The sequence below is a fragment of the Rattus norvegicus genome, chromosome 1 (genome assembly GCF_036323735.1).
Source record: "Rattus norvegicus strain BN/NHsdMcwi chromosome 1, GRCr8, whole genome shotgun sequence".
Classification (NCBI taxonomy): domain Eukaryota; kingdom Metazoa; phylum Chordata; class Mammalia; order Rodentia; family Muridae; genus Rattus; species Rattus norvegicus.
In genome coordinates this window covers 216,760,675-216,788,200 of record NC_086019.1, presented here as the reverse complement: position 1 = coordinate 216,788,200, position 27,526 = coordinate 216,760,675, and the positions used below count along the sequence as shown (strand labels likewise).

Genomic DNA, 27,526 nt, shown 5'->3' with positions numbered 1-27,526 from the left:
AAGGAAGGGAAGAAAGGCAGACGGAGCCTCGTGCAGACCGCGTGGCTCTCCAAGTCTTTTCTGAGAAAAGTTGGCCCTATGCCCCCTGCCCCCACCCTGGTATAACCCGAACGGCTGTGGTGAGGTCTGCAATGTGTTCTGACTGATGTCTCGTGTGCCCAGCCCTGGACGCCTGCCAGGCAGCTCAAGCACAGCAGGGAGTGACAGGCAATGAACTTGAACTGAAGTTGGTGACTCTTGTGTCACTCTCTCGAGACTTCTAAGTACCACAGTGCATACATGGTACAGGAACCCTGCAGCCCTGGGATTGCAGATCAAAACCTAACTCCTATCTCCATTTGTACCTTGGTCACTGCTCCACTTAAACAGGTTTACCTCCTGTTTAAGCCCGGGGCAAGGAGGGCTAGGGTGGCTATGGAGAGGACACTAGGCGACACATGCCGTAATTCTGGTGATTCTTAGCATCTCTGGGCATCTATCAGACAATCTACCTCTATCACCTTGCCGGGAAGAAAGGGCAGAGAGATGACTAGAGACTGCCAGTCTCCCACATCCGTGGAGGCTTCAGGACAGCCATCCTGCAACAGTGCTTAAAGGAATGCTGTGAACAGAGCCAACCCCACAAGGTACCAGAGACAGAAACATGCACGCGCGCACACCCAGTCACACGCCGATTCCCATCCTCTCTCTCTCCTGGTTTAGAAAATGAACAGATCACAACCATGCTCACCAGGTGACAGGGCACTTACCTCCCAACCTGGACTGAGGCACTGGTGCCCTCTGGTGGGACAGCGTGGCTACGCATGAAGCCTAGAACAAAGCAAGCATTGTAGGCTCCAAGAAACAGCCAAGGAAAACCACAGAAAAGAAGGTAGGAAGAGCCAACCCCTAGGAAGAAGTGGCGTGGGAGTGGGGGACTCAAGAGGTGGCCACAGATGGAAGGTAGACTAAGGCTGCAGAAGCCACCACCCCACAAGTACATCAGAGACACCACACACCACGGAACTCATCGACGTTTATTATGGCAATTGCACAAACAGACGGGCAGTCATTATCCAGTTCAGCAGCAGTCTACCACAGACTCCATTAGTGATTCCACGTTATAAATAACTTAGGAGAAGCAAGCCGAGTTGGTACTGCACCCCTGGTCTGTGGGCGGAGTGGCACCAGAAGATGGGGTTCCTCCTTGACCCCCAGCACCTTGGTCCACCAGAGGCTGGGTACCCAGGCAGGGGATGTTTCAAGGCACATACAGTTTCCTAACCCGTAGCAGCTCCAGGGTCCACCCTGAGACCTGGTTCACATCTGGACCAGCCATACAGATGCATCATCTGCTGCAACCCCTTCAGTATATGGTGTAGTCACTTTCATTACTAAGCAGGCTTCGGCCCCATCCAGGGCTGGGGCTGCGCTCACAGTCCTACCCTTTAGTCTGGAAACAGAGTGTAGAGAAAGCAGCCCCAGTGTAGTGATGATGTCTGGGAAGCACCATGGGGATGTTCTGAAAGGGTAGGTCTGGTGTCTGTTCTGCAGGGACACTGGGAGAAGGAAGGAAATACACAAGGTAAAGGGGCAGCTAGCAAATAAGAGTCAAGGCACTAAAGGAGTGGAGGGGTGGGTGAACCTCAGAAAAAGCCAGCCAGAAGTGGAGGGGCCCAGGAGTGGAAAATGGCTGGGAGGTAACCCTGGTCCCCCACTCCAGCCAAGGGCTCCAGGGTGACCCCAGGACATCTAACCATACAGTTTGAGGCCTGGGTCTCCCTCGGCATCCCAACTCTCTCACGATACCACTGCTGCTGTGGTCCTTGTCAGCACATAGAATACACTTGCCTGACATTGGCACAGCAACTAAAATAAGGCTCTCAGGGCACGAAGTCCCCGTTTTTCCTAGGACCCAACTGTGGTAAATAAGACAGACTGTCCTTAAATGGACAGTCAGAGCTCTGACCTCACTTGGCATGTGATTCCACATCAAACATGCCAAGTTCCAAGGGACAGCCCGGATGAGCAGGGTCTGAGACCCAGGGCCACCCTGCCATCAAGATCATTCTACATTGGTTCAGCTGTCAGGGATCAAGCGCAGGTAGCTGTGCAAAGACATGAACACACCCGTTCACACAGACACCAGAGAGCCCTGGGCTCCCCCCCACCAGGCCACTCAGGATGTGCTGAGCTGGTCCCTGGCAGAAGGAGCTCCCAGAAGGATTCATGCTGTACTGTTCAGGGCCTTTCAGGAGGCCTATGTGCTTCCAACTATAGGCTCAAGGCTCCTGTGTGTCCAAACATTTCAGAGCATGTCACCTCCAGGTCCAGTGTTAACCTCAAATCTCAGCAAATGGAGGCCAAAGGCTGTGGTGTAGAAGGAAGAAGATGGACATGGACCAGACTAATACCTAGGCCAGGCAGATCCTGGAGGGTGAAAGCCATAGGGGGGTGTTACCCCAGAAGGGTATGGAGGTTGAGGGGGCACTGGCGGCGGGGGCTGTCCTGGGAAGCCAGGGAGCTGAGGCTGTGTTGGGTAGGGAGGTTTGCTTCCTGATGGGAAGTAAGGGGACTGTTGAGGATAACCAGGACCAGGAGTTTGGCCCCCCACTAAGGGGTATCCTGGACCAGAGGTGCTAGTCGGAGCCACAGGATAGCCAGGCCGGGGCGGGCCACTCCTCTGTGGAGACCAAGAGTAACCCACCATGGCCCTGGGTCCTGGCTGAGGTGATGGGTAAGAAGGACCCAGGGGCCCCCCATAGGAGGAAGGCTGGGTCACCACAGGGAAGGGGGCTGGCTGCAGGGCTCCCTGGGCTGTGGGGCCCACAGGCAAGCCTGGGGATGGGCTGTAGGGCAAAGGGTAGGGAGTCACTACAGAGGGCTGCGGAGTCTGTTCTTCAGTCTCAGGGGGTGCTGCCTGGGGCGCCGGGCGTGGGGGTGGTGGGCGCTTTGGAGGGGCATCTCCAGCCAGCTCTGGCAGAGCTCGAGGCCGCCTCACCACGTCCTGGAGCTTCTCTACACGAACTCGACGCAGGTGCAGCAGTGTCCTCATGGAAGAAAAGGACTCTAAGAATGTCTCCAAGGGCACCTCACCTTCCAGGAACTTCTCAGCCATGGCCTACAGGACACAAGAACTGTTAACAACAGTGGCCTTCCACAGCCTTCCCTGGCCCCCACTCAGAGCGACTCCCTCACCAGAATGCCAGCTCCTTAACGACAGGACCATGTCTTCCATGGTCACACTGCCCCTCTACCCAGCACTGTGCCAAGTCCTTGGTGGTCACACAAGTCTGTTCAACAGCCGGGCCTATGCTAGTGACTTGTATGCTGGCCACTGTGCTACATCCAAAAGACAAATCTCTGTCAACTGAGATAAAAGGCACCTCCAGAGGGAGGAGAGAGCCCAGGAGCAGGGGCCTAGCTCTGTACCGCCACCCATCTATGTGTGTGACTCCCTGGGGCCTTCTGTCGGTCACCCACTCCTGATTCAACTGGGGTCCTGGTGTAGTAAAGCCCCCTTAACCATGATTTCAGACACTAGAGATCCTCTGATGGTCCAAAAACATTGCATGGAAAATTCTAGAAATAATCTATAAGTTTTAAGTAACTTTTGTTATAAAACATTGTTATAACTGTTCTATTATTACTTACTGTTCATGTGTGTATGTGTTTGCATGTATGAATACACATGAGTAAGAGTGAACACGCACACAAGTGCATGTGGAGGCTGAGAGACCAACTTCCAGTATCATTCCTAAGGCACCATTCACCTTATTTCCTGAGACAGAGTCTCTATTACAGGCTCACCAATTCAGCTAGACTATGCCAGCAAACCCTGGGGATCTGCCTGGCCCTCCCTCCTGACACTGTACCACCTTACCTGGCTTTTTATGTGGGTATGAGGGAATCAAACTCAGGTTGGGCAACAAGCACTTTATCAACCGAGCTATCTCCCTAGCCTGTGTTACTGTTCTTAAGCTCTCACTGACTGCTTTATACGTTACATTTTATCATAGACATGTGTGTACAGGAAAACAGTACTGTCTGCATAGAAGTGAGTGCTAACTGTGGTTTCAGGAGTTATCATTGCAACCAAAGCGTGTGCACTAGTACTCCAGTGCCATCTACCCAAGCTATGTTCTAAACCCTTCTGTTCTGTGGTTCTTGGGTTCCCCTGAGACCTGACCAAGGGATTAGGATGCTGCCACTCCCCACCTCACCTCAGACTCCTCCTCGATCTTCATGCCTTCAATCTGTAGAAGGTCCAACAAGGTCCCAGGCTGCAGTGCTGAGGAAAATTTCTCTGGAAGGAAGGGCAAAAAGGTTGACATTTCAAAAGCATTGCTTTAATTAAAGCTGAGGACGCTGATTTCAGGGAAGACATGTGACATGCCCTCTGCTGTGGGGTCCTTTTGGTTCATGTACGTATTCACCATCTTGAGTAAAGAGAAGCTCAAGGACAGAGCTCCCGCAGGCACAGCCATCAGGATCCTTCCTATCTCCACAAGGCCTAGGCCAGCTCTGCAAGGCTCAGGGCTAAGTTGACAGAGGCAGTGAAAGATACTGCCTGCCTACATTCAAATCCCAATACCAGGGCTGGAGAGACGCTCAGCTGTTAAAGGCTATGTTTGCAAATCCCAGCTCCACCTAACTCTAGTGGCGTGACCTCAGGTAAGCCCTTGTTTTCCTCATCTATAAAAATAGTAAATTCAGGCCATTTTTAATACTATAAAAAATCACCAGGGAATACAATATGTATAAATATGCAAACATTTAGACTAACCATAGTGTCTTTGCTTATAATCATGTAAAGTCACTCAAAGTACTTTGCCCACAGTATGAAGCACAGTGGCTACAATGGCTGCTGGCCCTTTCCTATCCTGGTTATCCGAGCATCCTTGCTCTTCTAGTTGCCTCCCTTATCCTGCCTTGAACAGAAGTGTCAACCAACAGGGGAGATGGCCAGAGTACTTGTCCTTGGTCAGCCATTCGTACCCAGCTTGGCTTTCTGCTCCTGGCACCGCTCCACAAGCTTCCGCAGCTCCTGGTATTTGTCTGAGAGGTTAGAGCGGCTGATTTCCAGGGGACCTTGGAACTCCAGGTTCTGCTCTGCCAGGCTCCGGTTGGTGGCCAGAGCCATCTCCCGTTCTAACTGCAGGTCCTGAACCTAGGGAAAGCAGGACAACTAACAATAAGCTTAAGTGTAATTGGTCAGCCTCCAGCAGGGGGCGCTCCTGGAACTGCTCACCTTGGTGCTCAGCCCTCAACCAGTCACAGGAGCCTGGGTTTAAAGGCTACGCAGGCATTGTGACCCAGGTGCCTCACCTCATCCTGATCAAGAGAGCCTGTGAGGATGACACATGGGAAACGGACACCAAGGCTAACCAGCTACCCACGGCTTCCCAACAGAAAGGCAGCTGTAAGTGGTTCTGTGCTGTGCAGGCCACAGATGAGGGAGAAGATCCGCTCTAGCGGGAGGGATGAAACCCAGAGTGCCCATCATTAGCCCCAAGTGCAAAAGACATGAGGACAGACACCATACATGCATACACACGAAAGGCTGCTAGGGAGAACCATGTAGTCCACATCAGACCAGAAGCTAGAAATACCGTGAGGTCTTAGGGAGGGGGCAGACAAAGATACCCCTGCCTCCCAGGTCAAACACAGACTACAGAGCTTTGTATAGTCCCTCAATACTGTCTGCTCAAAATGCTTCCCTAGCCGGCACCACTGAGCCCTCATTCAGGCCCCTATTTAACTGCCAGTCAGTTAAACAATACCAAAAAAAAAAGCCAGGGCCACTCCTGTCTCCTGTGGCCAATATGAGTGTGGGGCCTGCCCTTCCTGGCCACACGCCCTTGAGCGCCATTACATGTCCATGGCTTTTCCCTGGGTCTGGAGCACTACCTCCATGCTGTGCCAACCTCTCTGAGGCTTGTCTACACATTTCCATCTCCCTACCCTTGAGCCCATCTCTTACAAACACCAATGAGGCCAGTAGAGCTCCACAGCTCCCTGGAGTGTAGCCCCTGCACTCACTCTCCACATAGATGAACACACTCCCAACACCTTTCTCTCCTGCCAGCTCTTCTCACAGCCCCACAGTGACACAAACTGCTGTGACAGCCAGCCAAATGCTTTCTGAAAGACTAAGTAGCTGACCTACTTTGTTTCTGTCTGTCCCACAGTAAGTATTTTCCCCCTCTGAGAATTCGACTCAGTTGCTCAGACATGGCCACACCGGAAGGTTCAGTCTGTCCTTTAGCCAGGAGGTGGCATCCCTTACTTTTACAGGAGGTTATGCTTTTCCATAGTGCTGAGGACCTGCTCAGCTAGGAAGAGGTGAACAAGAGCTGGGTACTGGCTTGGTTTTGCTGAGCTCCGCTCCCTTCGGGAACGAGTCCGGGACTCCCCTTAACATTCTGTTGCTCATTGCTGACTGAAGAAATACTTGGGACTAACAAGATGGCTCAGTAGGTAAAGTGCTTGCTGCTAAGCTGGATTGACCTGTGTTTGAACCCTCGGTCCTCAATGGTAGGAGAGAACCAACTCCTGAACGTTGTCCTTTGACCTCCACACTTGTGATGTGGCATGTATGCACGTGTGTGTGTGCACAGAGACAGGACACAATAAGAAGAGGCCCTTGGAGTTTAATGGCAAACACTCAGCAACACTAAATCTAAGAAGCAGACACCTATCAGTGTTGTTCTGGATTTCAAAGAGCCTAATGTGACACTCATGAAGTTCTGGGTTTCAGAATGTCCCAGAATTCATGAGTTTTTTGGTATTGTGATATCTAACTAGGAAATCTACACAAAACATTTCAAGATCCAAGACATAGAAAATCTTACATCCCAAGAATTTGGGGTAAGGGACACTCAGACCGTACATGACTTTGCTCCTAGGCCGCTGAAACAAGATCATCCTGCCTTGGGGGTTGTAAGATGTGTCACAGGAAGACTTCTCCCACTCTCCGCCGGCAGGAGGTCTTCCTAACCCAACCCTGGGTCACCTCCAATCCAGCAGAGAAGCCCGACCAGGGCTGGGGAGCAGGTGGCAGCAGAAAGCACAGCAGAGGTGAACACAGGACTATGTAGCATGTGCAGCCATGAAGCAGGGCTGACTGGGATGCTAATTCAACGACTTCCTGTTCTCTAACACAGTGAATTCATAGAACGCATGTCATATCTGCTCATCAGGAAAAGGGGCAAACATGAGTGGAAATCGGAGGACCTTACTATTACCTGTCCTCCTTCCCTCCCTCAAACAGATGCTTCCGGGTCAATGACCAGCTGCAGCTACTCTGGGGTACCTGTGGTATTTCTAGCCTGGTGACCTCATTGAGGCACCTGAGCTCCAGCTCACAGGAAGGTCACGGGGAACAGTGACAGTGAGGGCCAAGTCAGCTCTGTACAGACGGGAGGGTGGAGCTCATTCCTGTGATTGGAAGCTAAGAGGTGGGGTGCTGGCTGAATGGGGAACAGTACGGGACATGAGCGAGAACATCACAATGGGGGAAGACGGGCACCCCCAGCCCGGATCCCTAGTGCATCAGGGAGCTACTGGACCCACACTGGAACAGTGTGAAGATTCCTGAGCCGTCTGGGCCCCAGAGGACCCAGGCCCTGGCTTGAAACCTCAGGGCTCCTCTAGTAAAATCCAAGGTAAAATTCACTGCACAAGGTGAGTCCAGGCTGAAGCCCCTGCTAAGCACAGATCCTTGACAAGTGTTTGCAGGGTAGGTGGGATTGCTCAGTGGGTAAGGGCCCTTGCCACCAAGCTGACGACATAAGTTCAATCTCTGGGGCCCTTAAGAATCATTTCTTGGGGGGGGGGGGGGGGGGGCTAAAGAGATGGCTCAGTGGTTTGAGCATTGACTGCTCTTCCAGAGGTCCTGAGTTCATTTCCCAGCGACCACATGGTGGCTCACAACCATCTGTAATGAGATCTGATGTCCTCTTCTGGTGTGTCTGAAGACAGCTACAGTGTACTCATATACAAAATAAATAAATACATCTTTTAAAAATAAAGAACCACTTCTTGTAAGTTATACCTGTCGTGCGCACACACAGACACACACCCACAGAGACACATGGAGACACACACACACACTACATGCAAACATACTTAAACAAATGTAATAAAAATTTAAAAGACCTTAAGTGAAGCTGAAGATATGGCTTAGAAGTTAAAAGTACTGATTGCTCTTACAGAGGACCAGGGTTCAACTCCTAGCACCCACATGGCAGCTCACAATAGTAATTCCAGTTCCAGGGTGTCCAGCATCTTCTGACCTCTCCGGGTTCCTGCACACACCTGGTGCACATTCATACACATGTCACACACACACAGACACACAGACACACAGACACACACACAGTGAGATAGATAGATAGATAGATAGATAGATAGATAGATAGATAGATAGATAGATAGATAGATAGATTGATTTGTTGAGGACCTTAAGTGACCAGTTACTTAAAGAAAAAAAGGAAGAGAAGGAGGAAAAAGAGGAAGAAAAAGCAGCAGCAACAGCAGCGGCATCTGCCAGTCTCCCTGTACCTCAGGCGATTCCAAGGCCAGCCGGGCAATGGCTTCTGGGTCATTCTGCATTTCCTCCAGCTCCTGCAGGGTCTTGTCTTTCAGCCCCTCCATCTTCTCCTACAAACACAAAGCAATACTCAGTTTAAGGAAAAAGTCATCCAAAGTCCCTCCACAGGAGGGCCCCAAGGAGACATGAGGGTCCCTGGGAATACACTGATGGAGCCCCAGCCATTTCTGCCCGCCAAACCCTAAGACAGATGAGAAATCTGTAAACCTACTTGGCAGCCACAGCACTAGATGGCATGGAGCTGACTGGAAAAGAGAGGGGCCAGGCTGCAGGGATACAGACTAAATTTGGCCCCAGACTTTAGTTAGTCCATGACTACTTTTGTCTGAACCTGATGTAAACACCCATCCCATCCCCCACAAAGGGCTTTACACGCCGCAACAGCACAGGCCCAACCATGTCCTGCTTGTTATATTCAGTGTTCTAGTGACCTCAGGTCTCCCTCAGTATTCTGCGACTGCAGTCCTCTCCACATGTCACAGAAGGAAACTGTCACATCTGTGCCCTCACTGGAACAGAAAAAAAAAAAAAATCATCAGATCACCTTCATGGGCAGTCAGAGAGAAAAAACCAACTGATCCAGGCAGAAGGTTGCTCTGACAGGGCAGGGGTCAGCAGTCCTCCCCCTGCCACTGCCCCAAGTGACAGACAGGCCTGGGGCAGCCAGGAGGAAGTGAACACACCAGGAATCAATCGCCTTTCTGCTGACAGGACCTTCCATGCTTATGTTTCCTTATCTTCCTAGGCACATGCTTTAGAGTGCTCATGTTGGGTGCTCTTACTGTAAAGGTTGCTAGTTTCCAGAAGGTTCTAGCTCCTCAGAGATCAAGGGCCTTCTACCCTTGATAGAGCTTGCCTGGGAGCCAGGGTGATGGCTCGGCCTAGAAGGCATTTGGGAACTAAGAGCCAAGGTGACGACAGGCAGAAGCCACCTTCTCTGGGCCTCAGTTTCTCCCTCTGTAATGGTAAGGGAATGGCATCCCTGGGAGAAAAGAGAAAGCAATGAGCAATGATGACAAGCTGCCTTTGCGGAGGCCTTCATCCTGGTTTAGGCCTGACCTGTCTCCTTCCAGGTTCCAACTGTCCTGGTTTAGAGAACAAGTGGCACGTCCACTGCTAATGAGGAGCTTCTTAAGTGGGGAGCACCACCAGCCATCATCCCCTGAAGGCTTCACATCACCCAGCCTCTAAACAAGCTTAGCCAGGCATCAGGAGGCACGTGCCCAGCCCACCCAAGCCTCAGCACCAATAGGCTGGGACAGAGCCCAGAAACCCAGACTCCGTCCTGGGGATACGGATACATCTGGTCTAAGAAAAAGATCCGTCCACGCCTGTTACCTCATGCAGGACCAACAGACTCTGAGCACCACACTACAGTATAACCTACACTGTCTCAACCAGGCACTTAGATCCCCAGACGCCAGGCAACGTCAGGCTCAGCATGGCTGCTGACCTCTAATTCCAGTGCTCTAAAGGGAAGAGTCAAGGGACGTAGGAGCCAGTTGGTACTCAGACTTGCCCACCATGGAGAGCTCTGGTTAAACAGAGAGGTAGAGAGTGATAGAGGAAGACTTTTCATCTCAACCTTGGACCCACGGCCACATATGCATACATTCACATGTATGTGCGTCTGCACATATATGAACACATCACACACACACACACACACACACACGCACACACACACAAGTGAGAGGAAGGAAGGAAATTCTTATAGAGAAATTCTTTATAACTAAAAGACCCAAAAGGAAGGAAACCCAAATCCCACCGTGCATTGTGTCTACGCCTCACACTGCTCCCCCAAACTCCAGGTCTAGAAGTCAGAACAGAGGAGAAGAGGCCCTGTGTTAGACCAGAGCTCTGAGGAGAAACAATATTGTTCCACCTAAACACAACTGTGCCTGTGGCAAAAAGGAACAGCACTTTAAAGGTCCTGAGACCCGCTATCCCCTTAACCCCAGACTGACATCAGGAGTTCAAGACTAACCTGGACTCTGTGAATGCTGCCTCATTTAAAAAAAAAAAAAAATCACAAAAGGCCTGAGAATGAAATTCAGTTTGTAGACTGCCTGTAAAGTCCCAGTTTATTGAGAATGCATATAGCCCTGGGTCCATCCCTGGCACAGTACAGAACCAGCATAGTGACACACACATCCGAAATCCCAGTACTCTTGAGAGGGAGAAGCCAGAGGATCAAGGCCAGCATGGGCTATGTAGTTCAATCCAGTCTCAAAAATATAAACAACTTGAAAATACCCAAACACATGGAATGCAGGCTTACTAACGCAGACCTAGCACAAGACCAGTTCTGCCACTTGTCAGCTACGTCCTCACCCAAATGGAAGCTCCCGCAGCCTAAGGTTCCTCATCTATGAGAGGCACCAAATGGCGGCACCTCCCTCACGGGCTCAGTGACACAACATGCGAGCTCAGCACAAGAACAAATGCTGGCCAAAGATTCCAACACCACAGAAATTATGCAGGATCATGGTGGCCTCCAGGGTGGCAGCCAAGAACTTGCTAGGCCACAGCAGCTGCACTGAGCACAGCCCCACCCACCAAGCCCAGGACCTGCTGCTCTGCATTCAGGGCTAAGCGCAGTAGACACTGGCAGCCTGGTGGGATGGTAGCTGGCTAACCACACACACAGCTGTTTAGCAACCCCCGGCAGCGCCAGGACCTCTCCCCACAGAGAAATCCATTCAACAAGCCCTGAGCAGAGCTGAGAGTCCCTGAGGCAGTCTTCTGATGTTTTCCTTTGACACACTTGTTCTGCCCTGAGAGTGTGATGAAGACCAAGCCAAAAAGGAGAGGTCACAAGCCCCACAAAGCAGTGCGCTGCTTACCTGGGTGGCTGCTGTCCCTGCCTCTTGGCTAGTGGTAGTTCACCACGCAGCTGCAGCACATCCCTGGACCAAGCGGCACAGGCTGCTCTGTGAGAACTCTCACAGCATCACCCCCTGGATGTTACTGGGGCTGCTCTCACAAGTCAGGTATCACCTGCTTTTCAGAGCCACCGCTGAAAGCAGCAAGCACTTGTTCAGGCCTCTGTTTGGGAAAGGTGAGAAGGAAAAACTACTCTGCCCAGGGCCCGTGAAGCAGCTACCTAAAATTGTGGCCCTGTGGCTGGGTCTCTGCTGCTAGCAACTTCTAACTTCCAACAACCAGCCAACATGGTAGAACGACCAGGGGTGTAGCAAGGGTGGGGGTGGGGAGCACGGCTTATGACACATTATTTAGGGACCAAGTCTTAGGATTTTGTTTCTAGAGGGCTGGCAAGTCCAAATTTCCTCAGGCCTTGGTGCCAGGGCTCTGACAGACTTCCCTTCTCATGACCATTGTGGCACTGAGATGCTGGATGGTCCCCTGAGGACAGTGGAGTGGGCTGCTGGGGAAAGGAAAGTGGGAGCCATGTGAGAATGGGTAATTCATCTTTGAATGGGCATTCATCTTTGTCTTTCAAGTACCTAGCACAGACCTGCTTGGAGGCAATTCAGAATTGCCAAGTGAAGGTGGAAGGAGAGGACAGAGACACCAGGCCAGCCAGGACAAGTTCAACAAGCTGCAGAATCAGAACAGCCCAGTTTCCTGCTTGCTCAAGCCTTCCTTCATGTCCACTGTCCCTATAAGTTACAGGCATTTATTGAGCAATTACTATATGCCAAGACCAATGCTGTCCCATATCCTGGGGCAGAGGGAAGTATTTAAACGTTGAATTTTATGAGTCTGGTCCAGTAGACACATTAAAAAACAAAACAAAAAAAGCTTTCTCCTTCCTCTTATGGAACTCAGTTTCTAAAAATGCCTTTAAAAAAACAAACAAACAAACGTAAGTCCTTATGAACACAGGTGGAGGAGAGGCATGAGCTGTGAGCCAGTGAAGGAGTCAGTGACAGGGAGGTGGGGAGAACCAGAGAACCAGAGCTCAGAGCAGCAAAGGCCAGAGAGGCGCTCGCTGGTGCTGGGCGGGTCTGAGGGGCCACTGCAGCCTCTAGGAGGGGACCTGGTGAGGCAGCTGTGCAGTGTCACAGGTACGGCAGGGTAACAGGTCTTAGGGAGGTGACACTGACACCTCTGCAGAGATGATCAGACTGACAGAGAGAGGGGAAGTAGCAGCACCTTCCTAGTAGGGGTAGAAAATGGGCCCCTGTAGCCGGCACTGGGAAGGGAAAGAGCATGGCTTGTTTCCCCACCCCACCCCATCCCTGGCTTTCCTTTGTTTAACTTGTGCCTCCTCTGCAGTCTTCACCGTCACTAGGGGTCTCACCTATGGTCATGTGGGAAGGCCAGGCCCCCAAGTCAGAGGCCAAGCATGGAATGAGGACCAGGAACCCTTTTAAAGTCATGGACCCTGACCCCACACTGGACTCTAACTGCAGGAGACAGTGATGGCTGTGCAGACTGGCCAACTCCCCAGGAGAGCTACAATGCCCAGCTTATATGCACGGCCCCACTTGGGGTGGGCCACAAAAACCCGGGGCTGTGGTCTGTAACTAAAATTGACACCATGCCCTTTGGTGACCACGCACACGGGAATGGCAGACAACGAAGGAGGGAGAGCCAAGCCACGACACATGTTCTGATGCTCCCTCCCGGTGGGCACACAGTGACAAAATGATGGCCTGTGTCTTGCTGGTCTGCTGCCATCCACACTGTTGCTGGTCTCACCTTCTTTTCATGACTTCATATCTTGACAAACCATTCCATAAGCTTTGAACAACGGCAACACAATATGACCCAGATGGGGAGGCCATAAGCCAGATTAGGACCAGTGGATTTAGGCCAACTGGAGCGTTATTTCTGGCCACACCCCAGCCCACAGCAGAGGCAACTGAAGAACTGCTCAGGGAGAAGGCACAAAAGTACCGAATCCTAACACATCCCTAGGATGAGGCTCCGTGGGCTCATCCCCCACTCACTGCAGCAGCCAGCATTACCTGCCAGCCTGATATCACACTGCAGGGAGAGGTGATGCCCCTCAGCTTCTCATAAACCCCTCCACCTACCAAGAGCCTGGGAAGAAGCTGCTACCATAGCAACCTACAAAGTGCAAGCTCCAGAGAACTAGACCTGACCTACCCCTAACAGCAAAGATACCTGCTGTTGCCTTGGAAACCTTCCTAATCCTGGTGCTTAAAGCAGAAACATTAGTTTACCTGCTCCACTTTTTGTTCCTAGAATGACTCCAGCCATGGCCCCAAGTATGGGAGTCCCAAGGGAGCCCCAGTATCATGGAACTGATCTTCCCTGTGATTTGAAAACTTGGAATATAAATCACAGAAGGAAATATAAGAAGGAATATAAGTCATTGGGGGGGGGGGGACTTTAGGTATCATTGCCATTTCTGCCATGTTGGGGATGGGACCCCAGGCCTCACACGAATTAGGTTATGTCACCACTGAAACAAAATACCCGACACCACCCTTCAGGAAGGAGGGCTTCTGGTTCACACTCCAGACATGGTCCATTGTGGGTAGGAAGGCATGCTGGCAAGACCATGAGGCATCCACACTAAGGACGAAGAGATGGGACCACCATGTTTAGGATGTATCTTCCAGCTCAATTAACCTAATCTAGATAATCCCTCATAGGCAAACCCAGAAATTTGTTTCTGAGGCAATTCTAAATCCGATCAGGATGAAAACCAAAATGAATCATCATTAGGAAAGAGATTTACTTCTGAGACAACCCCAAACTAATCTTATATTTTTTAACTTTATTATTAGTGTATGCAAGTGGGAGAGTGGTCAGAGGACAACTTCCTGCAGTTGGTTCTGTCATTTTTATGTGTGTCCCAGGGAACAAACAAGTCACCAGGTTTGTGCAACAAGCATATTTTACCTGCTGGACCACCTTGCCGGCCCCGATTTTCACTCTTTCTAGGCAATGCTAGGATGGGGGCGGGAGGCTCCTCCCCACCCTCAAGTGTGAAGGGTCCCCAAAAGAGATCAGAGCTTTGTAGCAAAACACATCTAAACCTGGATCCGCTGAGCCTTTTCTGGTGACCTACTCAGCTGTTGGGCTCTGATGCTACCATCATCAAGGGGCTAGAAGGATTTAATAAGAAGGTAACAATTTCTAAAGTGCTAGACAGGACACAACAACTTCGACACACAACACGTTCACACCTATGGTTACAGAATGCTGCCTGTCAGCCTTGCCAGGCTGCCCGCCTGCTAGGTGTGCATCGGAGCAGAGCAGCCAGGTGTAGCTTCTCAAACTGACTCCACATCACTGCGAACCAAGTCCACAAGGACAAGTCTGCGAATAAAAGGCATCAGGCATGGAATGCAATCGCTCAGGATAAGGCTTTGTGAAAGAGACTGCCTCCTCCGTGTAAATATTTACACAATTAGCCCACTGTTCTTTAGGCCTACTGAAAAACTCCCTACTTTGCCTGAAGCCGGGCCTGGTGCAAGGCGTTGCTGGAGGGAGTGAACAGCTCACCAAGCCAAGTGTGGGGCCTCCAGAATGACTTCTGGTATCAACCGGGTTTGCCCATACTTGGACTGTCACCGGCTGGCTGAGCACCCTACCAGCAAAGGCAAGCTACAGAGACTGAGTCCCCAGCAGACTCCTCGCTTTCCGTTGATGGCCTAGTCTGTGCGCTGGAGAGACCTCTCCCAAACCTGCTGAGATACCCAACCCCAGGTTCTCTCTCCCTCCAGCAACCACTTATTTACGTCAGTTTCTCAAAGTCATCCCCAGTGCCTCAGTATCCCTCTTCAGGCCAGAAATGGGCTTCACTTTCCATACCCAACCATCAAGTTTGCTTCCTTCAGTCGGTGTTCCCGAGTCTCTGAAGAGCACCATCCAGCCATTGCTGCCTTGGCACAGACTCTAAGATGATTTTCCACCTCCAGAGCCTCCTCCCTGCCATAACTGTTCAGCCCCTCTGGGTTGATCTTTCTCTAAGTCAGCTGGGTCCCTCTGGCTTCCCATTCTCTTTCCTGAAGCTGGATGAAGCCTGGAGAATACTGTCCTAAGTTGCCCCATCTACTGACACTGACCTGCACCACTCCCCAAGCCCCATTCTTCTACTTCCTTTTAGCTATGATATCTTCAGTAGGGCAAAGAGGGGTCCACACCAGGCTAAACATATACGTCTTGATTCCATGACTATACACCAGTGTCTGGCTCTGGGGACAAACTTAGTAAAGGATGGTTACTATAGACAGACTGCAGCCAGCCTCCAAGGAGCAGGGCCTATTAGCCTATGTTCAGAACCCAACAGAACACAATCTGTAGCAAACCCAGTATGAAGCCTGCAATCCTCTACCAGCACTCAGGCTAAAGTCCACAGCCAGGGCCTGCTTGGGCACAGCATCCCCCAGAACCATTCCTCCCCCAGATCTCAGCTCTGTGGGGCCGACCTAACATCTGGGAAGCTAACAGCCTTCTCTGGCTGGGCAGCCTGGGCAGGGAATACAATCTCCCTGTGCCTTAGTTCCTTTCCTTAGAGGGGGCTTTACAAAGGTCTACCCCCCTGCTATTGGACAGGGCTCGCCATGGCTAGGCTGGCACAGTGCCCAATCATATAGTCACACGGTCATACCTCTTCCACTCAGCACTTCCCAAGTTCCTCTAACAGGTACTTGGACTCCTCCCAAGACATCGTCTGTCTCAGAGTGATAGAACTGGATGACAGGATCTGACCAGATCAATAACATTCATCGTCAGTCAATAGAACTGCCATGAAACAGATGTCTGAATAGACAGCAGTCTTCAAACTTTCTGAAAGAGACACCCGGCCACTGGCAGGGCCTCTTCCTTCTCTTCCTTCCTTAACTTGTGGCTCAGAGTTGAAAGAAAACTGTGCTCAATGACCACACACAGGCTTCCTTCCTTCCTTTCCTTTATGCCCTAACCATTGTCTCTAAAAGCTGCGAAGACAGCTGTCCATCCTCCCAGCTTATCCCTCACAGAACAAGCTGAGCAGACAGTCAATCATCCCTACAGAAAGATTAAGATGAGGTCAGGCCTGGGTCACAAGGTGCCTCTGTTCCAAGTTCACAACAAGGGGATCCTGGTAGACGGCCATGCCAGGCTGATTAGATGGGGTGGCTGCAGAACCTACCCTCACAAGGGTCAAGTCCAGCCCCAGAAACTTCTGGGATGGGCAGAGTCATAAACAGGCAGACTAGTCCCCTAAGGACAACAGGAGAGGCACAGAAAACAAGAAACTGGGGGAAAGTTTCCTCATACGCACTTGGCTCTGGAAGGAACCATGAAGGCCATCATCAAAGCCAAAAGGTGGTTACTGTCACGAACCACCTCTCCAGAAGCGACTTACTGGGTTCCAAAGGACTCGGCCCTCTTCCACATGTCTGGAAACCTCAGGGGAATACCCTAGAAGCTCTCGTGCCCCTGCTATGAAACCTCCCATGGCTCCCCAGCGCCTTGCTGTTGTGTTTCGATCTGTGCTCCTTAGCTTGACATATGACATCTGCTGACCCTGAACTTCCCTTTCCATCCAGCCCTGAGCCCTCCAGCACCCATGGGCTGCTCTGCTCATCCCAACTCTCCCTGCCTAACCTTCTCCCAGCACGGAAACACACTTCCAGTCACTCAGTAATAATAACAGCAGCTCTGAAGGAATTCACTGTGTGTGGCCCTGCCTTTTTTCCTGCTTATTCCTCAAATACCACATCTCTGTGAAGTTTTCCTTGCTCACTCCTCCTCTTTAGAATCCATGCCCTTTTACGGTTCTACGTAAATATCATGCAGCATTTACTATGACAAAACAGCATAGTTCTCCAGTAAGAAGCAAAGCTCTCTGCCCATCACTCACATCTGCATCCCCAAATGCAGAACACATACCAGGCATTCAATGAGTGCCTAAGGGATTCCACTTTCAGAGTAGAGTCCCCTACCATCACGCTCACGCATGCACACACGCACGAGTGCACACACACACACACACACACACTCGCACTTGCACTCATGACCTCAAAGAACCAAAAGGCTAGACAACAGAAGTGCAGAATAGCTTTTAAATACAGGCTGTCAGGAAGCCTAGAAGAATGGTGCTCAGGGAAACAGGACAAAGTAAGTTGTAAGGTTGCCCCCAGCTTACTCTCACAGACTTCAAGATGGCTCGGGGAGTTGGGAAGAGGATTGAGAGTCCAGGAAACCAAGAGTGCCAGCACTCACAGGACAGAGAACCATGGGGTCAGGAGTTACATAGAAAGAAGCCCCATAAATGTACAGAGGATCCCCAGGTCCCAGCCAGTCAAGAAAATCAGCACTAGTGTGGCCAGCATATGAGGGAAGACCTCGTGTTTGCAGGCTGTTAGAGTTCCACAGAAGACATTACCTTCATAGCGGGGAAACCCAGCTCTGCTGTAAGAGCTGTCTGATCACAGCTAACAAAGCGTAGAAGCAGGCTGTCAAGGCTCTGGTTTTTTTAAGTAACAATATACATACAATATATAAATAAAATATCCAACAAGGTACATCTGACCTCCAATCAGAACTTAACACAGAAAGACTAAAACAGGACATAACAACCAATAAAAATGGACCCTTAAAATATATAGGTAACAGAATTAGCAAGCAAGGATATTAACATAGCAAGCATATTTCATGTAATACACACACATATAATTTATATTTGATATGTTCAAGAAGCTTATGTTTTAAAAGGTTGAATACAGGAAATATTGACTTGAACTATAATTGTGTCAAGAGAAAAGGTTATTCTTACGTTGAAAAACAATACTGTATATCGGACTAGACATCGGCAGATTAGATTCTGCAGAAAGGAAAAAAGAAAAAACCAACCCAAACATAAACTATTGAAGTGAACCACGAAGAGGAAATGATAAGGGAAAAGAATAGGAATTCTGAGGGGTGACTGTAAGCACTCAGCACATATAACGGAAGTCCCCAGAGGAGAGGAAGGGAGAGGGATGGGATGACAGCTTTAAGAACTAATGGCTGGAAATGAAAGCTATAAGCCACAGAACAATACAGTGAATCCCCAAATGAGAACCATGAAGAAAGTAGGCTGAGCACAATACAATCAAACTGCTGGAAGAGGACAAAGCTCAGTGGTAGAATGCTCGCCTAGTGTAAGTGAACCCAAAGTTCAATGCCTGGGACCTCGAACATCTATACAGTAACTGAGAAATAAGCTGTTTAAGCCTAGTAACAAGAAAGCAGCTAGAGGTGGGGAAAGAAGCGCCAAGAACAAAAGAACAAAGACTGGTGGCAGACAGCAAGCGGTAGACACTGGAACAGCTTCTGTAAAGAACTGAGAGACCGGGCCTGGGGAGGCCTCTTGCAAAAACAAAGACTTCCCTTAGCCCTCTGAAAGCGGAAAGAATCCATCAAGCAATGTTCAAAGAAATCGGCAAGACAGGAGGAACGCGCAAGGAGAGAGCTCCGGGTCAGCACAGAGGAACACAGAGCACTTGAAAACAAACAGAAGACTTGGCCTTTCTGTTTTATGTTCCTCACAATGCAACTGTGCAGAGCACTAGGATTTGTAGCATGAAGCGGGGTCAGGGGGTTGCGGGGGTGGGGGAGGAGGAAGGATGTGGTGGAGGGGGCAACAGACACGTCACGCAAGGTTCAACCCTGAAGGTAAAGAGGCACAGGGCCCTTGAAACGAGCTGTGACAAATGAGAAGCGCACACTGCATATGCTTAAAGCAGCTGCTAAAAAGACGTGCTCCTGTTAGACGCCAACAGAACAGCAAAAGGAGGACGTGAGGACACTCCGCACCTAAGAATCACAAAAATGGAAGAAAAGAACAAAGACTGTGGGGCGGATGGAAAGGAACAGCAAAAGTCTCCCTCACACAGGAATGTGGTCTAATCACCCCCAATGAAAAGGCAACACTGGGGGCTAAAGAGATGGCTCAGTGGTTAAGAGCACTGACTGCTCTTCCAGAGGTCCTGAGTTCAATTCCCAGCAACCACATGGTGGCTCACAACCACCTGTAATGGGATTCGATGCCCTCTTCTGGTGTGTCTGAGGACGGAGACCATGTACTCACATACATGAAATAAATAAATACATCTTTAGAAGTAAGAAAGAAAGAAAGGAAGGAAGGAAGGAAGGAAGGAAGGAAGGAAGGAAGGAAGGAAGGAAGGAAGGAAGGAAGGGCAACACTGGGGGGTGGGAGACAGGGCTCAGTGGTTAAGAGCACTACCTGCTCTTCCACAGGATACAGGTTCAATTCCTAGCACTGCCATGGCAGCCATCTGTAACTCTAGTCCCAGGCAATCTGATGTCTCACATCCGGCATTCAAGCAGTATATAGATATACATGCAGGTAAGATACCCAAACACATAAAATAAAATTTTAAAAAGTTTTAAAGGCAATAATTCTGACTTTTTTTTAAAAGCAACACCTTTCTGTGTGCTGCCTGTAAGAGATCCATCTTCAATACTAAAAGTTTATAAGATTTTAAGCCATGCCTTAGTTTTAATCTTTAATTGTAATATTTATAAAACCTATCATTTTGTCATTTTTAATTTTTTCTATCATTTATAATATGTGTTGTATATGGGTGCATGTGTGCCACAGCACGTGTGTTAAGGTCAGAGGACCACTTGCAGGAGTTGGTTCTCTCCTTCCAACAAATAGACCCTGGGAATTAAACTCAGGTCATCAGGCTTGAAGCCTGTTACCCAGTAAGCCAGTGGTTCTTAACCTGTGGGTCACGACCCCTCTAACAGAGACTTACATTACAATTCATCCCAGTAGCAAAATTATAGTTATACGGTAAGAGTCACCACAGCATGAGGAACTGTGTAAGGGTCCCGGCATTAGGAAGGTTGAGAACCACTGCACTGAGCCCTTTTATCATCCCCGTTTTAGCCATTTTGAAGTGTACAGTTTTGGACATTTAGATACATTTACTTTGTTGTACAACCATCACCACCCATCTGTCTCCAGAACTTTTCATGACCCCACACAAACATACCTGCACCCATTAAATACTGACCTTCTTTTTCCTATCCTGACCTGGCAATCACCAATGAATCTGACTAGTCTAGAAACTTCACAAAAGAAAAACCACAGTCAGGTGTGATGGTTCATGCCTGGGATCCCAGGGCCGTGGGACGCTGAGGTAGACGGACTGCAGTGAATCCCAGGCCAGCCTGGGCTACACAGTGAGGCCTTGTTTCAAACCAAACCAAACCGAACGAAAACAAAATGTTGTTCTTCTCTGGACATCACCTTCACACAACACGCTGTCTCTGAGCTTCATCCATGTGAGACTGTCGGACTCTGGCTGCCGGATACCTGTACCTCATTCCATGTCACTGTCCTGTTCACAGACACTGGGGAAGTGGCTGCTTTCCGACTGTCATAAACAGCGCTGCTGTGTTCATACACAAATGGCTGTCCCAGTTCCTGCTTTCATTTCTTCAGCGCAGATACAGAAGCAGAACTGCTGTGTCACTCAGTAAGTGATCAGGTGCGGGATCACCGTGCTGCTTCCCACAGTGGGTAAACCACTTCACATTGCCACAAGCCTTCAATTCTCCACATTCTCATTAACACTTGTTTCCTATTTCACTTAATGTGTGACTCATGTGCATGTGTGTGGTGACTGTAATGTTTATTCTTATTGGTGTATGTACATGTATGTGTGTGAGCATATGGTATATGTGATATATATTCTTAATAATGTGTGTGGTATAAGTGATGTGTATTCTTTTTTTTTTTTTTTTTTTTTTTTTTTTGTTCTTTTTTTTCGGAGCTGGGGACCGAACCCAGGGCCTTGCGCTTCCTAGGTAAGCGCTCTACCACTGAGCTAAATCCCCAGCCCCTGTGATGTGTATTCTTACTGGTGTGGGCACATGTATGTGTGTGTGGTATATGTGATGTATATTCTGACTGGTGTGGGCACATGTATGTGTGTGGTATATGTGATGTATATTCTGACTGGTGTGTGTATACATGTGTGTGTGTGGTAAATGTGATGTAAATTCTTATTAGTGTGTGCATGTGTATTTGTGCATGCAGAGGCTGACTTGGGCATCTCTCTTCCAGTCATCTTTATTTTTTGAGACAGGCATTCTCAGTGAACTTGAGGCTAGCTGATTGGCTAGATGGGCTGGCCAATGGGCTTCAGAGTCTCCTGTCTCCATCTTCCCCAGCAAAGGCTTGTGACACGTGCTCAGCCTTTACTCGGCTTCTCCGGTCCTTGTGCGCTGTACCGACTGAGCCACCACCAGGCTCTTTTCCTATTTTTAGTGCTCATCCAGCCAGCATACTTGTGTTACACTATGGTTTTAATTTGCATTTCCCTGACTAATGATGCACACATATCTGTTTAGGGACTTTTGGTCATTATTCATATATTCTCTGGAGAAATACTGCTTTAGTCCTCTGTCCACCTTCTAATTGTCAACTTTCGTCACTCAGTTGCAGGGTTCCTTGGCAGTCTCAGTCAACTCCACTAACCCTAACTTCAAACCCAAGACTTGTGAGCATGGTGGGAGGCTCCTTTATTCCCAGCACCTAAGAGACAGAGGCAGACAGATCTCTGAGTTCAAGAACAGCCTGATCTACAGAGTAAGCTCCAGGATGGCCAGGGTTATGTAGAGACCCTGTCTCAAAAAAGAAAAATAAGTAAATAAAATGTTTATTGTATAAGAGATCTTTATTAGAAGTGTCAATTAATTTTTCCTTTTGATTTATGGAAGCTGTCAGGCATAAGTAGGATTTGACTGGCAACCATTAGCCCCTTCTTCCCAGCATTCCCAGATGTAAGTAATTACCCAGAGCAGTACTTAAACAACCTGCCCTAGGCTGGGCAAGGACAGAGGAGGTGGAAATCTTCCCTGACTCCCAGACTGAGGGAGAGTTGTCAGGAACACTGTGGCCTCCTCCACTCCCGAAGTTTTACCAGAGACAGCCAACTTAAGAAACCCCCATTTTCATGAAAATTGCATAAGCTGCCAATAAATTAGCCACTTCTCTGACAATTCTGTAAATTGACAAATCATGCTGTTTCAAAACCCCTCCGACTGTTAGGACTTCAGTCTCCCAGAGGAAACCCAAGCCAGACACAGTCATTCTCCAAGGATTTTGCTCTGACCATACAACTGTCAAGGCCAGGACACCCACAAAGGCTTTACTTGGGGGAATTTGGTTTCTTGAGGCCACATCAAAGCAAGGATGCCCTTCAGATAGCCAAGACCATGGCTACTACTCTGGACTTCATCACAAGGGACCTCATAGCAGCAAATCCTCAACCCCGTCAGGGAGGAGCTCTGCCCCAACCTGGGACAGCTAGTGAGTTTGTAGGACTGACTGGTCAGCTAAGAAAGGTATGCTCTCCCTCTGCTGGGAAACCTCCTCGCTCCCCTACACTGTCCTGAATGCTGCAGCACAGGCCCCAAGAAAGCTTCCTTTCGGTACTCTGGTTGCCAAGGAGTAGAGAACGCCAAGCTGATTGTGTGAAGAACAGGTAACTCCAGGGCTGCCAGCTTTCCACACCCAGCAGCAGCTAGCAGGTGGCAGTGGCCTCTTACGGCCAGGGACAGAGACTGAGAAAAAAGATGGACGTGCTGGGAGCAGATTGCAGAGGTGAAAAGCTGTGAAGAGCAAGAACAGAAGCTACAAAAGGCAAGGGACTGTGGGAGAGCAGCGAGCCTCTGGCTGCTGGGAGTTTAAGGAAGAGCTGCTAGTTAGTTGCTGCTGCTGAGAAGCTCAGAGAGATAAAACAGAGAGCTGAGGTCCCTCCCTACACCCTAGGCCACTTACCTAAAGCCATAATACTAAGAATGAAGGGTACTAGGTCTTTGGGGTGTCTCCCTCCAAGACGAGAGAAAACAAGTGGCCAGCACTCCCAACAGACTGGACTTGACCACTGAAATTTATAGAACACTCCACACGACCGCAGGGCACGCTTTTTTCTGAAGTTTTCCTAAAACATTTGCCAAGATATACCACATCCTAGGACACAACACGAGTCATGGCAAATTTAAAACAGTTTAAATCAAGGCCTGGCTCAGTTGGAAGAGTGCTTATTTGACCCAGGTGAAGCCCTGGGTGTGATCCCGTGCACGACACAAGTCAGGTGTGGTAGGACACGCCTGTAACCCCAGCACTTGGGTAGTGGAAGCAGGAAGGTGAAGTTCAAGGTTCCTCTGTTACAGAGCAAGTCAAAGCCAGTCTGGCCTACACAAGGCCCCATCTAAAGATGATAAAATAAAAAGTAACCATGGTGGTTTGTCAATGAGACAGGTCTTTCACCACCTAGGAGACCAGGGCAGGCCTGTGAGGGACTGTCTTACTCACTTAATTGAAAGAGGTCTTCCCACCTCAGCTTGGACAGCAGCATAGGCTGAGGTCCTGGACTGAGCAGAGAGCATGAGCTGAGCAGTAGCATCCACGGCTCTGATGGCTGACAACAGTGCAGCATGATCAACCACCTCAAGCTCCTGCCACCATCACTCCACCTCAGAAAGGTCTGTGCCCTGAGTTAACCCCCTTCACTTTTTTGATGGACTGTGTCCAGGTATTTCTACCGCAGCAATAGGAAAAGTACCCAACACATTAAGCCCTCTGCTCACAAAGATATTAAATGCAAAGTTGCTGTTTATGGGGCAGGAAAATAAAGTAACAGCACAATCCTAGCCTGCTCCTTCTGCTGCTTGAGAACCTGTCGGGGAGATGGATACCTTCGCTGTGGGGGTTAAAACACTCACAGGTCTTCAGTGAAGAGGCCCAGCTAGCTGAAGCTACCTTGAAGTTCACAGTGGAGACTCCCTTCTGGAGCCCATCCTAAGCCCCAGGGCCTCACCTGTCAACTCCAGCCCAATCAAGGCAAACCTGTTTGATATCTACCTTCTCCCAGACAGCCAGGGAAAGCAGGTAAAGAGGAGAGAATGGAGGAAGGGATTTGTGGAACATGCAGCCAAAGCCCACACAACCTAAAGGCTGTGGCCATCACTGAAACCTGTGTCACAGGGCAGTCTGGGTAGGGACAGATGAGCACCTTCCAGGAACTCCAGATCCCAAGAGGAAACTGCTAACACAACCTCCCCACCCCCGCCGCCGCCCACAACAGCAATTCAACTGCTCCAATGCAGGTCCTCAATGACCTCATTGGTCCGTCTGGAAAAACCCCACTACTAGGAGCCAAAAGTGTCCAGGAATGAGTCATGTGGCTATTTATCTCAAAGCCCTCTGAATGGCACATTAACACATGCCAAAGCAATAAGCAAGAGGCAACAAGAATCCTGATATCCACCTCATATCCAAGCTCCATTGGCCCAGCAAATCTACAAATTTGCATCAAGATCTGAATCACCCAGGCAGTGTGTGTGTTAAAAACAAACTCCTGGGGCTCTGGCCAGATAACATCTGGAGACAGAGATGGGGGCTCTGCATTTTCAACCAGAATTACCATAAACAATTCTTAAGCTCCAACACATTAGGGCAACTGAGGCATCTGGGAGGCAGTATTAGAGTTAAAGTCACATTTGCTTTGAAAAGAGACAAGGGAGTTAAACAAATCCTAACAGCCACTCACTAGTTGATACTAGCCAATTCCGTAAACTGGGATTACCAGTCACTCAGAGGTGTTCTCTGTATCTAGAATCCAGTTCAAAACATCCCCCAAAACAGTACCCAGCACAGGACAACGGAACATGCAACCAGAACTACTGCTTGGCAAAGCAGCAACAGAAAAACAGCCCCACTGAAGCACTCCATCATGTTTTCTACTTAATGGAAATGACAAAGGCACTGGGCCAGATTTCCAAGACAATCTTACGAAAAAGGCTTTTCTGGGCACTATGATGGCCAAGAACAAAGACTCATTTCAGAGTCCACCATTTCACACAGCAGCCTTCCATTCCACAATCCCCAGATCAGGTCCCTTCCTAGGTACTAAGCAAAGAAGAGTCTTTCCCTTCTAAGTCCCTATCTCATCACCATTTCTAGCTGCAGGGCTGACACTGAATATAGAGTGACACACTATAGGTAGAGACACCTGGATAATAGGCATGGAGCAATGAAGGAGCCCTGGTACTCTGTGAGGCTCCTTAGCTCAAGCTGGATAGCCCTAATCTGATTGACAAGGTATAGGCTGGACTCAAGAAATGTGAACCTGATTATAGTCAACTCTACCAGTAACTCAAACACATCTCTGGGAATGTCTTGATCCGCCAAAAAAGTGGAAGAACACCCCTAACCAGCTGTGAGGGAAGAATCAAAGCAGAACCAGACACATGCTGGGACCATACACTGCTGTCCTTGACACCTGGAAGACCCAGAAGTAAGGATGGCTCAGCCATGCTGGACATCCAAGTCGGGATCCAGAAGAAAGAGGAAGAACCCCACCTATTGCTACCCTGGGGAAAGACACAGGCCAGCAAAACAAAGGTCAGAGTCCCTCCAACTCCACTATATCGCTGGGGCAAGTCAGAATACACGCAGGCCTCAGTTTCCCAAACCGTACAAGAGGCAAAGAGGTTCTCAATGACATAGTGACCACAAGATACTCCTACAGAGGGTGAAGGACTGCGTGGCGTTAGCGGATAGGTGGGAGGGGGCGGGGCTGAGGCAACCGGAGAGGACAGCCTCCCACCTTCCATCCCTCCCACCGTGCTGCAGGGGCGCAGGCCCACAGGGAGTCACGCGCCCATTGTGCCCAATCGCTGGCCTCGGCCAGGAACCCAGCCGGCGGAAGGCTTCAGAGCTCGCCGGCAACGCCCCCAGCACGGTTCGCCACCGTCCGCCGCTGCCCAAGACCCTCCCCAGCGGTGCTCACCTACCGGAGCCGCCGCCACGGGCAATCAGCCGCTGCCTGCACTTCCGGAATCCACGAGCCCGCCCCTACCGGATGTGACTTCCTCCCGCGTCCAGCCGGGAGCGAGCCGCAGTGCCCCTCCGCCGCGCTCCCGGCGTCCTGCTTTGTGGGCCTCGGGATGGCCACGATACCGGCACTCATACGCGGGTGGCTTCAGGAGCAACACCCGCGGAAGGCCACTCGGCCCCGCCCGCGCAGAGAAGGCCCCACCCCTAACTCCGCCCCCGACGCAGGGCTCCGCCCATTACTAGTGCGCCTGCGCAGACTTGCAGGCTTGGCTTCATTTGACAAAAGTTCTGAAGTATCCTGAGAAACAAGCATGGAATTTCCAAAGGGAAAGTCCAAATGGCCTAGTCTTGCACCATGGTATCCCTGACCTGCTGTGCACACTCCTTTTTATAGTTTGACCCTAAGACTATAATGGCTGAGGTCCTAAGTGTCCCCTTCAGACCCTGCTATGTACCCTTTGTCAGGACCCTAGATTGCACTTAGTCGTCTGTAGATGGGTAGTTCTGTGTAAGCATCAGACTTCATCCATCCTCACTCGCCCAGGGTGACAAGCTCCAGGAAGGGATAAGAACAAACCAGACCTAAGAGGTGAACGCCATTCCCTTTTGGCCACAGTGGTTATGGGGACCCTGGGATATTAGCTTCCAGCCTAAGAAAACCATGTCAATGCCTGGGCTCTGTCATGCAAGGCCTCCTCCTGCACTTGAATCTGACTTCTGTCCACACAAAGCAGCTCTCATCTCAACGGGAATAAGAGACACTTTGTTCTGAGTCAAGTAAGAGTGACCATGACATGGGACACAAATTCAGTTTGACTTAAATAACCTGTTCCAATGTAGAAGTGTTTTGTGAAGTTTGTAAAGTAACAGAACAAGGCATACACCAAGGCATTTTTCAGATACATTTCTGAGGCCATCAGGTCAGTAGATAATGAGGAATTAGGAGAAATCTCTGCTTGGGTCTGAGATGCTGTTTGACTACATTTTAGCTTTGGAGTCTGCATCCCAAAAGGTTTACCTGATAATCACATTGATATGTGGTAAGACATGAGCAATGGTTATTAAGGAGACTAACAATAATTATGGGACAATGTGACCTTGTATCTGCAGCATCCCAACCCCTACAATCAAGTTCTTTT

General features: G+C 49.7%; 1 protein-coding gene across 9 annotated transcripts; it reads right to left on the bottom strand.

Annotated features, from left to right (window-relative positions):
* Positions 1–1,002: 1,002 nt before the first annotated feature.
* Vps37c (VPS37C subunit of ESCRT-I) lies at positions 1,003–27,526 on the bottom strand. 9 transcript variants are annotated; one of them, XM_063287864.1, is made up of 7 exons: positions 26,341–26,595; positions 9,025–9,102; positions 8,545–8,643; positions 4,978–5,149; positions 4,203–4,285; positions 2,981–3,100; positions 1,003–1,538 (listed from the first exon to the last, which is right to left on the bottom strand). In XM_063287864.1, the coding sequence occupies exons 3-7, from the start codon at positions 8,635–8,637 to the stop codon at positions 1,428–1,430; spliced, it is 579 nt and encodes a 192-aa protein (XP_063143934.1). In that variant the 5' UTR covers positions 8,638–8,643; positions 9,025–9,102; positions 26,341–26,595; the 3' UTR covers positions 1,003–1,427.

Excerpts from the sequence above, each read along its gene's own strand:
- Vps37c (XM_039104948.2), bottom strand. The coding sequence starts at position 8,637 with ATGGAGGGGCTGAAAGACAAGACCCTGCAGGAGCTGGAGGAAATGCAG. Across the intron at positions 5,150-8,544 it reads TGGCCTTGGAATCGCCTGAG|GTTCAGGACCTGCAGTTAGA; the intron begins GTACAGGGAGAC and ends TGCTTTCCCTAG. Across the intron at positions 3,101-4,202 it reads AGATCGAGGAGGAGTCTGAG|GCCATGGCTGAGAAGTTCCT; the intron begins GTGAGGTGGGGA and ends TGTGTCCTGTAG.